General features: G+C 46.6%; 1 protein-coding gene across 4 annotated transcripts in view; it reads right to left on the bottom strand.

The window, feature by feature from the left end:
- Window positions 1-17,410, bottom strand: part of EXT2 (exostosin glycosyltransferase 2) — a 113,710-nt gene that overhangs the window by 36,082 nt on the left and 60,218 nt on the right. For all 4 annotated transcript variants that reach the window (XM_073604160.1, XM_073604159.1, XM_073604162.1 and 1 more), the window contains exons 9-10: window positions 13,382-13,571; window positions 909-1,075 (exon numbers count right to left, since the gene is read on the bottom strand). In XM_073604160.1, the coding sequence (XP_073460261.1) occupies window positions 909-1,075; window positions 13,382-13,571 (357 nt within the window). The remainder of the gene's footprint in view (window positions 1-908; window positions 1,076-13,381; window positions 13,572-17,410) is intronic.

Raw genomic sequence — 17,410 nt, 5'->3', positions numbered from 1 at the left:
TTATTATTATTACTTTTTTTTTTACTAGTAATGGTAGTGATCAGCGATTTTTAGCGGGACTGCGACATTGCGGCGGACAGATCGGACACTTTTGACACTTTTTTGGGACCAGTGACATTCATACAGCGATCAGAGCTATAAAAATGCACCGATTACTGTATAAATATCACCAGCAGGGAAGGGGTTAACACTAGGGGGCGATCAAGGGGTTAAGTGTTCCCTGGGAGGTGTTTCTTAACTGTGGGGGGAGGGGACTGACTGGGAGTACAGGGAGATCGCTGTTCCTGACCACTAGGAACAAACAATCTCTCTCTACTCCCCTGTCAGAACGGGGATCTGCTTTGTTTACACTGACAAATGCCCGTTCTGGCTCTCTGTGGAGCGATCGCGGGTGGCCGGCGGACATCGCAGCCACCAGCCACACGCCTGCTATAGCTATTACACAAAGTGCCGTACGGGTACAGTAATTCGTGCAATGGAGCCACCCTGCCACAGTATATCTGCGGCGGGTGGTCAGCAAGTGGTTATAAACCCTTCCATATACCCAGTGAAGTAACTGACCTCAGGTAATACACAGAGATTAAACAAATCCTCCTACATAAGTTGTACCTGTTTATCTGCAGCAATCACTTCTCTACAGCCTCCTAAAGCACAGTTTACACAGCATCTCTGAGCTCCAGAAGGCAGGGGGCAATGATCTGATGTCACACTGCAAAGCATAGAGCTGAGTGTAATCTGAGATCTGAGTGGAGGGAAGAGACACCCCCCTACGCAGCTCGTAGGAAAACATGAACAGCTGAGGCTGTCAATCACCTGTTGTTTGCTGGAGCTCCCCTCCCCCATCATATTTACGCGAATAAAGCTACTACATAGATGGTACACAGGCAAGTCACATGAAGGCCACGTACCTCATATCCAAACTGTAGCTCATCAGATGTCAGCATGATGATGTCATCATCGATGGCCAAGACGGCTTCAGTTTCAATCTCATCGTAGGGAAAAAAGCGATTGCTCAACTTGTTCTCTTGTGTCCTGACCACCTTCAGGGGCACCCGGATCTTGGGCCAGAGGGATTCTGGAAGATGAAGGTCAACATGATAGAGATGACCAATCAGGAAAAAAAAATTTAAAAAATAAAAGCTAGCATGTTGTGTTTAACAAAGCTGGAAACCCATTAAAGCGTACCTATATTCAAAATGAACTACCGATTCCGAGATGCCGAGAGGAGGAGTTTCAGGAGGCGGAGTCAGCATAGGAACCACTGCTTGCAGGCAGCAAGGTACCATGGGATATGTAGTCCTTAGGCACTGAGGAGAATCAAAGCATGCAGAGAATCCATAGGGTTGCGCAAATCATATCGCCTGACGCCTGGAACTTCATGTCGGGCAGGTGTTTGTAATTTTTTTACATTTATCCCTGCTGCAGGCAAGCAACCTCTTTACCTTGGGTTTACACATATGCATGCCGAAATTGCAATGCGATTTAGGCATGCATTTCTTTGTGAATACCATTCCAGTTTCTGTGTGATTTCAGTACAGGTGCGGTTTTGCCAGCTCTCTCTCTCTCTCTCTCTCTCTCTCTCTCTCTCTCTCTCTCTCTCTCTCGACAACTGTCTCCCATTGACTTCAATGCAAAAATTCTTGTCCTATCTCTGAACAGACCGCTCCAAACTCAAAACACAATGTGTGTGGGAAACATCTGTATGAACCACCAATATCTAGCTGGTCATGCGAATCCGTGCATTTGAAAACGCATTCAGAATCGCATGTGAGTGAACCAGACCTTAGACTCCCATTCACACATGGGCGTTTTGGGATGGCAAATGCACTACCAATCTCAAAACGCAGGTTCAGGTGGCATTATTTTCAGCACCAGTTCACATTGAAACAACGCACTGCATTGAAATCGCATGGCATCCATGCGATTTGCTGTGGGTGTCAATGTTACATAACGACACCCTGAAACAGCTCGCAAAGCGCAGTGCGATTGCCAGAATCGGATTGCATGGGTGTGAACACCCATGCGATGCGATTCAGGTGCAGCAAACGGCACTTGGGCTTTGAGGATTAAAGCCCCTTTCCAGCCAAAACTTTATTTTGCTTACTTTGGATAAAGTGGGAAATAGTTCAAAACTCCTATATCTAGTGAGTGAAATAAGTATTTGATCTCCTATCAATCAGCAAGATTTCTGGCTCCCAGGTGTCTTCTATACAGGTTAACGAGCTGATATTAGGAGCACTCTCTTAAAGGGAGTGCTCCTAATCTCAGCTTGTTACCTGTATAAAAGACACCTGTCCACAGAATCAATCAGATTCCAATCTCTTCAACGTGGCCAAGACCAAAGAGCTGTCCTAGGATATCAGGGAGAAGATTGTAGACCTACACAAGGCTGGAATGGGCTACAAGACCATCGCCAAGCAGTTTGGTGAGAGGGTGACAACAGTTGGTGCGATGATTCGCAAATATAAGAAACACAAAATAACTGTCAATCTCCCTCGGTCTGGGGCTCCATGGAAGATCTCACCTCGTGGAGTTTCAATGATCAGGAGAACGGTGAGGAATCAGCCCAGAACTACACGGGAGAATCTTGTCAATGATCTCAAGACAGCTGGGACCATAGTCACCAAGAAAACAATTGGTAACACACTACACTGTGAAGGACTGAAATCCTGCAGCGCCTGCAAGGTCCCCCTGCTCAAGAAATCACATGTACAGGACAGTCTGAAGTTTGCTAATGAACATCTGAATGATTCCGAGGAGAACTGGGTGAAAGTGTTGTGATCAGATGAGACCAAATTTGAGCTCTTTGACATCAACTCAACTCCCTGTGTTTGGAGGAGGAGGAATGCTGCCTATGACCCCAAGAACACCATCCCCACCATCATACATGGAGGTGGAAACATTCTGCTTTTGGGGTGTTTTACTGCTAAGGGGACAGGACAACTTCACCAAATCAAATGGATGATGGACGGGGCCATGTACCGTCAAATCTTGGGTGAGAACCTCCTTCCCTCAGCCAGGGCATTGAAAATAGGTTGTGGATGGTTATTCAAGCATGACAATGACCCTAAACACACGGCCAAAAGTGGCTCAAGAAGAAGCACATTAAGGTCCTGGAGTGGCCTAGCCAGTCTCCAGACCTTAATCCCAAAGAAACTGTGTGGAGGGAGCTGAAGGTACAAGTTACCAAACGTCAGCCTCAAAACCTTAATGACTTGGAGAGGATCTGCAAAGAGGAGTGGGACAGGAAGTCTCTCCACACTGAGAAAAACGTCCTCTTAGTTGTCACCAGAACAGGTGTCCCCATTAGAAGATTTCCCCTCTTTTCCTGATCTGGTGACAACTCTTTTGGATTCTCCCTTACTTTCCATCCCAGTGACAATGATCACCAGGACCATATAAAGATGGTGAATCTCCCTAGCCAAAACCAAGGCAGCAAAAAATTAAGAAAAAAAAAAAAAAGCTAAATTTGTGAACAAGGAAATATTGTCCTTTGTATTCTTTCTTGGATCTCGGTGAGCTTTGTGTATTTCTTCCAGATCTGTGTAGCAATCCAGTGTGAGACTTTTCCCTCTTTAATAAAGACCGCTCACTGCTGCTCTCTCTCCTTGTGCAGGGTGACTGGTCTGGTCTCCGCCCCCCTCCTGTAGTTTTCTGCAGGCAGCCTGTAGTAGGTGGAGCATTCTGGGCCCCTCCCACAGCTCTGCTCTCTGCACAGACTATGCACTGCAGCAGCCTAGGAGGAATATATTAAAGCTGAATTGCAGATAAGGAAATTTTATACATAGTTACAGCTTGGACCGACGTAACTATATACCATACCTGGCAGATGCCGCTGAAAAACTGGAAATGACTGAAGTAGACATCGCTACTCCAGTGATCTCCACTTGCTTCCGGGTCCTGTGCCAAGCAGACTGAACACAGGAGGTCGGCCACTTGGCACTGGTGCCATTTAGAGAATGCCTTGCATTTCTCTGATTGGATGAGGTGGAGAGCGTGACCACACCTCCCCTTCCTCTCCGCCTCATCCAATCAGAGAACACTTCCCATTCATTGAGAACAACACAAAGTGATCTCTGAATGGCGCCAGTGCGAAGCGGCCAACCTCTTGTTTTCAGAATGCAGCAGGGCAGCGGCTCCGCATGGTGATCAATAGAGCAGTATTGTCTACCTTCCAGCTTCCAGGGGCATTGTCCGGGTATTGTACTGTATATACCTAGTTACATTGGTCAAAGTTGGCCCAGTGTAACTATGTATAGTGTCTTGAAAAAGTATTCATACCCCTAATATTTTCCATATGTTATCATGTTACAACCTAAAACGTAAATGTATTTTATTGGAATTTTAGGTGGAAGGAAAATGATAAATGGTTTTCAACATTTTTTATAAATAAATATGTGAAAAGTGTGGGGTACATTTGTATTCAGCCCCCTTTACTCTGATAACCCTAACTAAAATCTAGTGGAAACAATTGCCCTCTGAAGTCACCTAATTAGTAAATAGAGTCCACCTGTGTGCAATTTAATCTCAGTATAAATACAGCTGTTCCGTGAAGCCCTCAGAGGTTTGTTTGAGAACCTTAGTGAACAAACAGCATCATGAAGGCCAAGGAACACACCAGACAGGTCAGGGATAAAGTTGTGGAGAAGTATAAAGCAGGGTTAGGTTTTAAAAAAATATCCCAAGCTTTGAACATCTCGCGGAGCTCTTGTTCAATCCATCATCCGGAAATGGAAAGAGTATGGCACAACTGCAAACCTACCAAGACATGGCCGTCCACCTAAACTGACAGGCCGGGCAAGGAGAACATTAATCAGAGAAGCAGCCAAGAGGTCCATGGTAACTCTGGAGGAGCTGCAGAGATCCACAGCTCAGGTGGGAGAATCTGTCCACAGGACAACTATTAGTCGTGTTCTCCACAAATCTGACCTTTATGGAAGAGTGGCAAGAAGGAAGACATTGTTGAAAGAAAGACATAAGAAGTCCCATTTGCAGTTTGTGAGAAGCCATGTGGGGGACACAGCAAACATGTGGAAGAAGGTGCTCTGGTCAGATGAGACCAAAATTTAACTTTTTGGCCTAAAAGCAAAACGCTATGTGTGGGTGAAAACTAACACTGCACATCACCCTGAACACACCATCCCCACTGTGAAACATGGTGGTGGCAGCATCATGTTGTGGGGATGCTTTTCTTCAACAGGGACGGGGAAGCTGGTCAGAGCTGAGAGGAAGATGGATGGAGCCAAATACAGGGCAATCTTAGAAGAAAACCTGTTTAGATGTACACCACACTTTTTACATATTTATTTGTAAAAAAAATTTGAAAACCATTTATCATTTTCCTTCCACTTCGCAATTATGTGCCACTCTGCGTTGGTCTATCACATAAAATCTCAATTAAATACATGGCTGGTGCCTGGTTTTGGATAGGTACCCGCTCTCACTTCCACCCAGATCACCGAGGCGATCCAAGCGGAAGTTCTCCACCCTCCGCAACCTCTTGGGACACGTCATAGGTCCCAGGAGGTGGCGGGACCATTCACAGGGCCCAGTACAGCTCGTGCATGTGCAGTGGGACCTGGCTGTGAAGCAGCAAGGAGTCACAGCTGTCTTTCATCAGTTTGCATGGTGGAACCAGGGACCTGAAGACCGACAAAGAAGCGGCTTGGGTGAGGATCCCAGGACAGGTAAGTACCCTTTTATCAAATGTCAGCAACTACAGTATTTGTAGCTGCAAACTTTATTTTATTTTTTTGAGAGGGGGGTACTGAAGAACCTCTTTAAGCCTAATCGTGACCGGTCCTCTTTTAGAGCTTGGCCTGTTTGGATGAAAGGCAGCTCGGTGCTCACAAATCCCCGGCTAGGAGACATTAAACGTGGAAGAATTCCCTTTCCTTCGTTTAATTTGACCTTAGGAAAAGAAATAAGTAAAATAAATGACTGTACTAGACGGAGACACCAAAGAGAGAAAATTAAGATAAATACTCTTAAAACATCACTCCGCTGTAGCCCATGTGTATATTCCCTGCAGTTTTCAAGTGCCTGACCGCAGTATTTATTTAAATGAAATTAAAACGAAATGTTAGAGGGCGGGGGGGGGGGCTTGGGGGGGTAGACCTTGACGTCTCAGCAGACATATCCAAGCCGCGGCCAAATGCGGCCTTGTTAATTATCACCCTTGTCGACTACTGTAAGGAGGCAGCGGACCTCGCAGAAGTGTGTGCGCTCTGATGTTTCCCTCCATGATAACTTATTATTTAGATATAATTATCCTTCCCTCGCAAACATTCCCAGCCTGCTGAGCAGGAAGATCACTTTACATGGCCCCACCGCCCATGTGCTTGGCTGTTATGGTAATGTGGGGATGAGCGCTAGAACGGCCCAGACAATGCTCGCTTAGTACTGCGACGCAGCTGCCGCTGTTGATATTGCACGGTTGTGAATGCTGCGCGTCATGGATGGACGGGTCGAAATTTTGCTGGAATCAACATACAGTTACTCACAAAAGTGAGTACACCCCTCACATTTTTTATTTTATATTATGTTATATTATTTTCTTCTATCTTTTCATGTGACAACACTGAAGAAATGACACTTTGCTACAATGTAAAGTAGTGAGTGTACATCTTGTATAACAGTGTAAATTTGATGTCCCCTCAAAATAACTCAACACACAGCCATTAATGTCTAAACCACTGGCAACAAAAGTGAGTACACCCCTAAGTGAAAATGGCCAAATTGGGCTCAAAGTGTCAATATTTTGTGTGGCCACCATTATTTTCCAGCACTGCCTTAACCTTCTTGGGCATGGAGGTCACCAGAGCTTCACAGGTTGCCACTGGAGTCCTCTTTCACTCCTCCATGATGACATCACAGAGCTGGTGGATGTTAGAGACCTTGAGCTCCTCCACCTTCCGTTTGAGGATGCCCCACAGATGCTCAATAGGGTTTAGGTCTGGAGACATGCTTGGCCAGTCCATCACCTTTACCCTCAGCTTCTTTCGCAAGGCAGTGGTTGTCTTGGAGGTGTGTTTGGGGTCTTTATCATGTTGGAATACTGCCCTGTGGCCCAGTCTCCGAAGGGAGGGGATCATGCTCTGCTTCAGTATGTCACAGTACATGTTGGCATTCATGGTTCCCTCAATGATCTGTAGCTCCCCAGTGCCAGTAGCACTCATGCAGCCCCAGACCATGACACTCCCACCACCATGCTTGACTGTAGACAAGACACACTTGTCTTTGTACTCCTCACCTGGTTGCCACCACACACGCCTGACACCATCTGAACCAAATAAGTTTATCTTGGTCTCATCAGACCACAGGACATGGTTCCAGTAATCCATGTCCTTAGTCTGCTTGTCTTCAGCCAACTGTTTGCGGCTTTCTTGTGCATCATCTTTAGAAGAGGCTTCCTTCTGGGACGACAGTCATGCAGACCAATTTGATGCAGTGTGCGACGTATGTTCTGAGTACTGACAGGCTGACCCCCCCACCCCTTCAACCTCTGCAGCAATGCTGGCAGCACTCATACGTCTATTTCCCAAAGACAACCTCTGGATATGACGCTGAGCACGTGCACTCAACTTCTTTGGTGGACCATGGCGAGGCCTGTTCTGAGTGGAACCTTTCCTGTTAAACCGCTTGCTGGTCTTGGCCACCATGCTGCAGCTCAGTTTAAAGGTCTTGGCAATCTTCTTATAGCCTAGGCCACCTTTATGTAGAGCAACAATTCTTTTTTTCAGATCCTCGAGAACGATAACACCAAATTTAACACACCTGCTCCCCATTCACACCTGAGACCTTGTAACACTAACAAGTCACATGACACCGGGGAGAGAAAATGGCTCATTGGGCCCAATTTGAACATTTTTCACTTAGGGGTGTACTCACTTTTGTTGCCATTGGTTTAGACATTAATGGCTGTGTGTTGAATTATTTTGAGGGGACAGTAAATTTATACTGTTATACAAGCTGTACACTCACTACTTTACATTGTAGCAAAGTGTCATTTCTTCAGTGTTGTCACATGAAAAGATAAAATAAAATATTGACAAAAATGTGAGGGGTGTACTCACTTTTGTGAGATACTGTACATGTCAATGTGTTCAGATGCCCAAAAACCTGCATATGAAGGGGCTTTAAAGTAGATTTAAAAATATCACATAAGCTCCGGGATCAGCAAATATGGTCTTAAACCATTCTTCATGTGTATTCTTGAATCTCATTTTTTCTTTCCAAATCTGTGCAGTAATCCCGTGTGAGACTTTCACTCTGTAATAAAGACCTCTCTCTGCTTGTGCAGGATGACTGTTCTTGTCAGAGTGTTAGAGTCACTAACACTATTCTTCTGCTGATTTACCATCAGATCGAGGTTTAGAGTGCATTCACTCACATCGAGGCTTGGCTCCCATAGTGGCCATCTTCAATTTACATCATGGATTGAATAAGTACTTTGAAGCCTGCCCCTGCTGGGTTGATTTAAATACAGCGTGGCGGCATCGGCACGTACATGCCCCCCCGCTGACGTCAGTTGTGACGAAACATGTAGGGTGATGCCTATGTATGTGCTGTTGCCACGCTTGCTTTGTTGTGTACACCAACTGATCGCTCTCTATGCATGGTTTACATTGCATACATGCCTGCTTTTATCTTCTGAGATGCGAGTACCTTTTATCCCGTCTGTGTGCAATAAACTTGAGTTTACGTTACTACACTATGTGGATGTTCTCCTTCATTTTCATATATGAAACACATCGTTTGCCCTATGTCCATTTGCCTTCTATTGGGATCACTGAACAGCATCTGTTCCTGGAAAGATCTGTGATGGCTGATTGCTGATAATTCATTTATCTGAGCATATTTGACTCTGTGATAGAGTTCTCGAACTCTGGTAAGAGTCCATCTCACACTGGGTGGTGGAGCACGCTGGTGATTGTTGGATCACACACATCATTTGTTAACTACTGTTTCTGCACTACTATATGAACTTTACTGTTTTTTGCTAGCTGCTTGTTCATCACGTTTTGAGATTTTCTATTTGATTTGTCGGCACGTTTTCTTTCCATTTTTGGTCTGGTCTCCACCCCCTCCTGTTGTTCTCTGCAGGCAGCCTGCAGTGGGTGGAGCCTGATAAGCGCCTCTAACAGCTCTTCTCCCTCTCCTTGTGCATCAGTGTAGCCTCATCAGTGCAAATCAGTGCAGCCTCATCAGTGCAAATCAGTGCAGCCTCATCAGTGCCCATCAGTGTAGCCTTATCAGTGCAGCCTCATCAGCACAGCCTCATCAGCGCCCATCGGTGTAGCCTCATCAGCGCCCATCGGTGTAGCCTCATCAGTGCCCATCGGTGTAGCCTCATCAGTGCCCATCGGTGTAGCCTCATCAGTGCCCATCGTTGTAGTCTCATCAGTGCCCATCGGTGTAGCCTCATTAGTGCCCATCAGTGTACCCTCATCAGTGCAGCCTCATCAGCACACATCAGTGCAGCCTCATCAGTGCCCATCTGTGTAGCCTCATGAGTGCCCATCAGTGTACCCTCATCAGTGCCCATCAGTGTACCCTCATCAGTGCCCATCAGTGTACCCTCATCAGTGCCCATCAGTGTAGCCTCATCAGTGCCCATCAGTGTAGCCTCATCAGTGCCCATCAGTGTAGCCTCATCAGTGCCCATCAGTGTAGCCTCATCAGTGCCCCTCAGTGTAGCCTCATCAGTGCCCATCAGTGCAGCCTCATCAGTGCCCATCAGTGCAGCCTCATCAGTGCCCATGAGTGTAGATCAGTGTAGCCTCATCAGTGCCCATCAGTGTAGCCTCATCAGTGCAGCCTCATCAGTGCCCATTAGTTCAGCCTCATCAGTGCCATATTAGTGAAGTCTTATCAGTGCCGCCTCATCAGTGCCCATCAGTATAGCCTCATCAGTGCAGCCTCATCAGTGCACATCAGTGCAGCCTCATCAGCGCACATCAGTGCAGCCTCATCAGCGCACATCAGTGCAGCCTCATCAGCACACATCAGTGCAGCCTCATCAGCACACATCAGTGCAGCCTAATCAGTGCCCATCAGTGTAGTCTCATCAGTGCAGCCTCATCAGTGCCCATCAGTGTAGCCTTATCAGTATCTAACCGTGTAGCCTCATCAGTGCAAATTAGTGCAGCCTCATCAGCGCAGCCTCATCAGTGCAAATCAGTGCAGCCTCCTCAGTGCAGTCTCATCAGTGCCCATTAGTGTAGCCTCATCAGCACACATCAGTGCCCATCAGTGTAGCCTCATCAGTGCACATCAGTGAAGAAGAAAAATTATGTATTTGCAAAATTTTAAAACAGAAACAAAATTTTCCGTCTTTTTACATTTGTTTATCGAACAATAAAAAACCCCAGTGGTGATTAAATACCACCAAAAGAAAGCTCAGTCTCAAAAAAATGATAAAGATTTCATATGGGTACAGTGTTGCATGACCGCACAATTGTCATTGAAAGTGCGACAGAGCTGAAAGATGAAAACTGGCCTGGGCAGGAACGGAGTGAAAATGCCCGGTATTAAAGTGGTTAATGTGTTTGTGCCTTGCGTTCAGCTTTAACATGGTAATGTCATTTCAAAAGTTATTATTTGGTTTTCAAATCTGCAGCTTTCATTTTCGGGGGCTTGTGCGGTGACTGACACTTTTTTCTGCACTTATGCAAGCAGCGGACGGGCTTTTGGGGAGGAGTTATGCAAATATCAAAATGTCTTGATGGGTGGATGTCAAGTCTGGAGGAAGAGGGGTTTCCTGGCAGGCTAGGTAACGCCAACATGTAACGTTGAGCCTTTTACGATTGAAAAAAATGAAATTCAATGAATGGAAAGGGCGGGCCAGGGACAGTCAGGCTGGGGAGGGAAAGGGCTAGATGACGCTGGACATCCTCCAGCCAGGAAAGGAGGCGGGGCTCTGTCTGACCTGCTGCAGCTTCTAATGCACACTGTGAGAAGCTCACAGAGTGCAGTGAAATCTGGAGACTGAACAACTGTGCAAGACTGAAGAGAGGGATGTCGTTCATCTGTAAATAATATACTGTATAAGTAATTTTTCTTTTTTTTTTTTAATACAAGGGCGATTAAATCTTTGCTCCTACGAGTGTACATCCCTCCATTAGTTCTAAAAAGTGCTAAAATCCTTTTATTGCCCCGTCTGCTCACGCATGGCTCTCAGATGTAGAAGGGAGGTCGAGGAATTCTTGTTGTCATAGGCTGGAAGGTGGAATACTATTAAAGTCATCTATTTTCCCAGTGCAATTACAGGGATGGGGGTGGGGGGGAGCGGTCATAAAAAGGTGATCTCAGAAGAGTCATGGGGGGGGGGGGGGGGGGGCTCTTATCTGCCACTGTCAGGAGTAATACCGACTTCAAACTCATTCCTCAGGCTTAACTTCTCAGAAACATCCTGCGTTTAATGGTCATTAAATGACAGCAGCCTTTAAATGATGAGGGCCATAAGAGAGCGATAGGAGCTGGAGCGAAACCTGTGACTGCCTTGTAAAGGGCAATTTCGGCACACATGGAAAGCAAAGACAGGAATAGTTTTACCTGGTGGAGGACTTGCACATACTCTTTTGATTCCCCCCTCACTACTGTGCCATAGCAATAGGAGGGTGACAACACTTTTCAAAGCAGCATGCAGGTTCTGTGGTCACTGCCTCAACTGCTTTAGACTATGTAGCAAACTGACAACACTGATTTGTTGACAGTTATCAAGCAAAGCAGACACACTTATTCACTTCCACTGAAAGGCTTATTTCAACTTTCAGCATGTGTGGTAACCCACAGAAGCTGCCAATAACAAAATGCTTACATTACAGGACTGAGGCCTGCCTACTTACAGGTCTTGAACTCCAGTAAGATTAGTTCACGGGTACAGCTATGTGCAGGTACCTTGGGGTGGAGAAACTTTAGTTTGATGGACAACTTTGCATGCCAGTTTTTTTTTTTTTCAGTGAGCAAATGGGATGCAAATAATGAAAAGTGAACTCCAGACAAAGCCATTAAAACTTGCATGTAGCAGAAGGTCTGCTGTTTATAACTCCCTTCTGTTTGCATGACAGCCAGCACTCTTCTGAGAAGGCTTTCCACAAGAGTTTTGAGGATGTCTGCGGGGGATTTGTACTTATTTAGCCAAAAAACGCATTTCTGAGGTCAGGTACTGGTGTTGGATGAGAAGACCTGGCTCACAATGGGCCTTCCAATTCATCCCAAAGATGTCCAGTAGGGTTGAGGTCAGGACTGTTGTGTTCCTCCACACCAAACCATGTCTCACAATTGGGCCTTCCAATTTATCCCAAAGGAGTTCAGTAGGGTTGAGGTCAGGGATCTCATGTTCCTCTACAGCAAACCATGTCTCACAGCGGGCCTTCCAATTCACCCAAAAAGGTGCACAATAGGGTTGGGGTCAGAAATCTTGTGTTCCTCTACACCAAACTATGTTTCACAATTAGCCTTCCAATTTATCCCAAAGGGGTTCAGCAGGGTTGTGATCAGGACACTCGCGTCCTCTACACCAAACTCCCGAAAGCATGTCTCACAATGGGCCTTCCAATTCATCCCAAACATGTTGAGTAGGGTTGAGGTCAGGACTCTCGTGTTCCTCCACACCAAACTCACAAAACCATTTCTCACAATTGGGCCTTCCAATTTATCCCAAAGGTGTTCAGTAGGGTTGAGGTCATGACGCTCATGTACCTCTACACTAAACCATGTCTCACAATGGGCCTTCCAATTTATCCCAAACGTCTTCAGTAGGGTTGTGGCCAGGACTCTCACTTTCCTCCACACTAAACTGACCAAAGCATGTCTCACAATGGGCCTTCCAGTTCATCCCAAAGGTGTTCAAATAGGGTTGAGGTTAGAAGACTAGAGTTCCCACCATACCAAACTATGTCTTTATAGACTATGCTTTGTGCACTTGGACTCAACAATTTTGAAGGGTCTGCACACACTTTTGGCCCTACAGTGTACTATCACCTAAAAAAATTAATGGTTACCCTTTGGAGTAGAGTAAACTAGTGCGTGCCTTTGCAGGGCAAAGTAACAGGTTGACTTTAATCCTGGTCTCCCTATCTATTCATACCTAACTTCCCTTTGCTCCTGTGATGATCTGTTCTTTACGAAAGTGAAGTGACTTACTCTATATAAAGGAGAATGTGAGTTACTCCTCTTGTGGTATGGCTGATCGGGCATTAAAAGGAGATGGGGAAAAATTTCTTGGCGCTTACACAGGGCTTACTCTCTAAGCTTTTGGTGGCTGAACTAAACAGGGTGAGGAGAGATGGTAAGGCAAGCATAAGCAGCTGACAGGGTTCCCGCATTACCGAAGCACAAGTTCACTTTAAATAAGTCTTGCTATGGAAGAACTTACCTTCTGGTGGGTCCTTGTTCTGATTATTCCACACAACCAGTAGCTTGGACAAACTGGGGACTTTGGACACCTCGGTAATGACCCGGAAGAGGCTCTCAATGCGGTCGTACGTCAGGACAACGGCAGTAAAGCCTTGGGACTGGGGTGGGATCAGTGGCAGGAAGAGTGGGTTGTTCACGCTACTCCACTTCTACGAGAGATATAAAAAAAAAAGAAAATTGATAGAGATCGCAGAAAACACAATACAAATACAAAACAAATTATGGAGAACCCAGAGAACATGAATCATGCTTTAACTTTCTCTATAGACTATTAGTGAACACCAACGCACTGTTGATGCCCACCTCAAATCCTCACCTCCCTTCTGTGAGCCCTCTTTATCAACAGTACTGTGTACTGGGTACTCCCACTTAAAGCCTGATTTCAGCTGGTATGTGACAACTTAACATGGATACAAATGGTTGTCAACCTACAGTATGAGTAGATATGAGCTTGGTTAGGTAGCGTCCTGGTCAGGATTCAAACCAGTGACCCTAGTCCTGCAAGGCAGAAGTGCTAACCAATAAGTAACATTTGGGGGTTCCATTGTATGAAATATACAATGCTTTGAACTGCAATGAGCAAAAGAGATTTTTTTTTGCACTCACTATAAAATCCTCATCTCTGATGGTCACTGAGGGACACAGCTTCTTCCCATCTTGTTAAGTAGACCTGTTGATATGGCTGTTTGTCAACTCTAGTGCTTGCAAAAACTGAGCATGTTTGGTAGGGATGGGATTATGGTGTGTGGGAATGCCCCCTAGTGTCCAATCCTCCTGTAGGTGGCAGCATAACCCATAGTATGGAATATACTTTACTGTCCCCCAAAGAACACTATAGAATAGGGTTTCTTAACCAGGGTTCCATGAAATGCTAGGGTTCCTCCAGAGGTTTGCTAGGGAGTCCTTGAGTAATGAGCATTTTCTGACTCTTAGATAAGTTCCCACTGATCTGTTTAGCTATCTGTAAAGGGGTATTTCTTCCCACTGACCATAACAACTAATGTATCATGGAGTTGTAGATATAGTCATTTTTAGCAGGAGTGCCCCAAGACCAGAAAGTTATTTCAAGGGTTGTTCCTCTGTGTTAAAAAGGTTGATATAGAAAGATACTTTAAAAAAAAAGTTAAATTTTGTGTAAGGAGATCCCTGTATGTGACAATGACAATACTGTGCTAATGTACACAGCAGGGCGAAGTTTTGGAAGTCGAATAAACAAATGCGCAGCTCATTACAGCCAATGGGGGCACCCACACTTTCCACGTCCAGTGGAAATTGCCCTCCTTAGTCCCGCGTCTCCGGAGCTGGACAGAATTCCCTGGGAAAGGAAACGCGACGCAGTGTAGCAAAGACGGGACGCTGACACAAAGTGGGCATGCGGGAGCACAAAGTAAATAAAAGCGCCCACGGTACAGACAGATTAAATGACTCAAACAAAACGACAGTTGTGCTTTTGGAAAGGAAAAAATAGCCAAGGAACCCATTAAAGAATTTTTTTTTTTGGGGGGGGGGGGGGGGGCACAAAATAACTAAAAGTACTTCTCTAAGATTGATTTTTACAGAGTTTACAAGATTTGAATTTTAATTAGGCAGACCAAAACTGTAAAGCATTCGTCCCTGGATGCTGCCAATGAGATGGAACCCAGAGGGGTTGGCAAGCGAGGGCATACACAGTCTGTTCCTAATACAGCGCCAGCATGGATCAAGCAGACAAGTGGGGGGGGGGTGATCGTGGGTAATGGTCACCATTGGACAGGAATCAATAAACACATAGGTATGTTGATTTAAAAAATAAAAATAAAAAAATAACTTGCAAAATAATGAATACATTAAAAACGAGCCACAAAAGCAAACTCTGTACAATGCTATAGCCTAGGGGAGCGAATATGGAGAGAGTCTGGGAATCGCTATTTAGTGATGTTTACAGGCATGTACTAGCGATCGGGACTCCCGGGAGTTTCCCGGTGGGCTGATGGCTCGGTGGGATGGTTTCAGCGACAGCAGAGGTGGAGCGGGCAGGGACTCCCAAACCCTGTCCACCAATAAGCTAATTTCCTGCTGTGCAGCCGTTTGGAAAAAAAAACTTCATCGGGCCCCCTCTGTTCAGAAGGGGCCGGGGGACAGAAAACGGACTATTTCATCACTTTCAGCTTTGGGCGGATTAATCTGCAGCAGCGCACTACACAGTTGAAGGCTGGCCTGTGCTATATCAGTATACTGGAGCCGACGGGAGCGCTGCTGCGGAATAATCCGCCTAAAGCCGAAAGTGATGAAATAGTCCACTTTCTGTCCCCTGCAAGGGGGAGACCCTGAGAAGTTTTTTTTTCTAAACAGCTACACAGCAGGAGTCGGGAGATTAGCCGATTGGTGGACAGGATTTGGGAGTCCCCACCCGATCACCTCGCCCCCCCCACTCAGTTTCCTCCAGCCCAGGTTTCCCAGCTCTGTGGTGCCCAGGAGGAAGGGAGAGGACCAGATGTACCAGCAGTGGACAGCTGGTCCCGGGCTCCCAGCTCCAGAGGAACCACCTGCAGGACGAGCACTGCACCCGGGACTTAGGCACCTTTGAGGCGGTGCTGATGGGCACTGATCAGGCTTCATTAATGGGCACTGGTGTGGCTGCATTACTGGGCACTGGTGTGGCTGCATTATTGGGCACTGGTATGGCTGCATTAACGGGCACTGGTGTGGCTGCATTATTGGACACTGGTGTGGCTGCCTTATTGAACACTGGTGTGGCTGCATTATTGGACACTGGCGTGGCTGCGCTGATAGGTACTGATGTGGCTGCGCTGATGGGCCCTGATCAGGCTGCATTAATGGGCACTGGTGTGGCTGCATTAATGGGCAATGGTTTGGCTGCATTAATGGGCACTCGTGTGGCTGCTCTGATGGGCACTGATCAGGCTTCATTAATGGGCACTGGAGTGGCTGCACTGATGGGCACTAATCAGGCTGCATTAATGGGCACTTGTGTGGCTGCACTGATGGGCACTGATCAGGCTGCATTAATGGGCACTGGTGTGGCTGCATTAATGGGCACTGGGGTGGCTGCGCTGACGGGCACTGGGGTGGCTGCGCTGACGGGCACTGGGGTGGCTGCGCTGACGGGCACTGGGGTGGCTGCGCTGACGGGCACTGGGGTGGCTGCGCTGACGGGCACTGGGGTGGCTGCGCTGACGGGCACTGGGGTGGCTGCGCTGACGGGCAGTGGGGTGGCTGCGCTGACGGGCACTGGTGAGGCTGCATTAATGGGCACTGATGTGGCTATGCCCTGTCCTATGCCCAATAGTGGAATGTTTTTATTTATGTTTTTTTTGCGCAATTGCGTAAAGTTTATATACTGTTTTTGTGCGCGTTTGCAAAATTAAAGGGGGCCATTCTGGATGAAGTCCAGGGCCAAATTTTTGCCCCAGTCCAGCCCTGGATGTTTATGTTACCTTTTTATATACATGTTTGTCAAATTCTAATAAAAAAAATTGTATTTTTATAAACCTTGCTGCACTTTAGTACGAGCATTACTCTCGTTATAACCCCCCAGGCCACTTGTTTTTTTTGGTGCTAAAAACTCAACTTTGTTCTATGTGGTAGCTGAATGGGAGGACAGTTCTAATGATCTGTTCAAAAAGGTTTGCCTATTTTGCATCTCAGCGCCCCCTATACTCCCCATCCACCGGTGACTCTGCAACGCAGCTCCCCCTGCTTCCCCTCCCTGCAGTGAAATCAAGCCCAGCTCCTTCTGTTCTCCCCTTCCTGCAATGACTCTGCAACTCCGCTCCCGCTGCTTACCCCCCCCCCCCACCTCGTTGCTCTGAAACTCAGCTCCCCCTGCTTCCCCCTCCCAGCAGTGGTTCTTCATCTCAGCTCCCCTCCCGTTTTCCCCTTCCACCGGTGACTCTGCAACTCAGCTCTCCCTGCTTCCCTCTCCCAGCAGTGGTTCTTCATCTCAGCTCCTCCTGCTTCCCCCTCCCAGTAGTGACACTGAAGCTCA

This window comes from Aquarana catesbeiana, linkage group LG11 (assembly GCF_042186555.1).
Source record: "Aquarana catesbeiana isolate 2022-GZ linkage group LG11, ASM4218655v1, whole genome shotgun sequence".
Lineage (NCBI taxonomy): Eukaryota > Metazoa > Chordata > Amphibia > Anura > Ranidae > Aquarana > Aquarana catesbeiana.
Note: the sequence above shows the minus strand (reverse complement) of the source record. Positions and strands in the feature narration are given on the sequence as shown.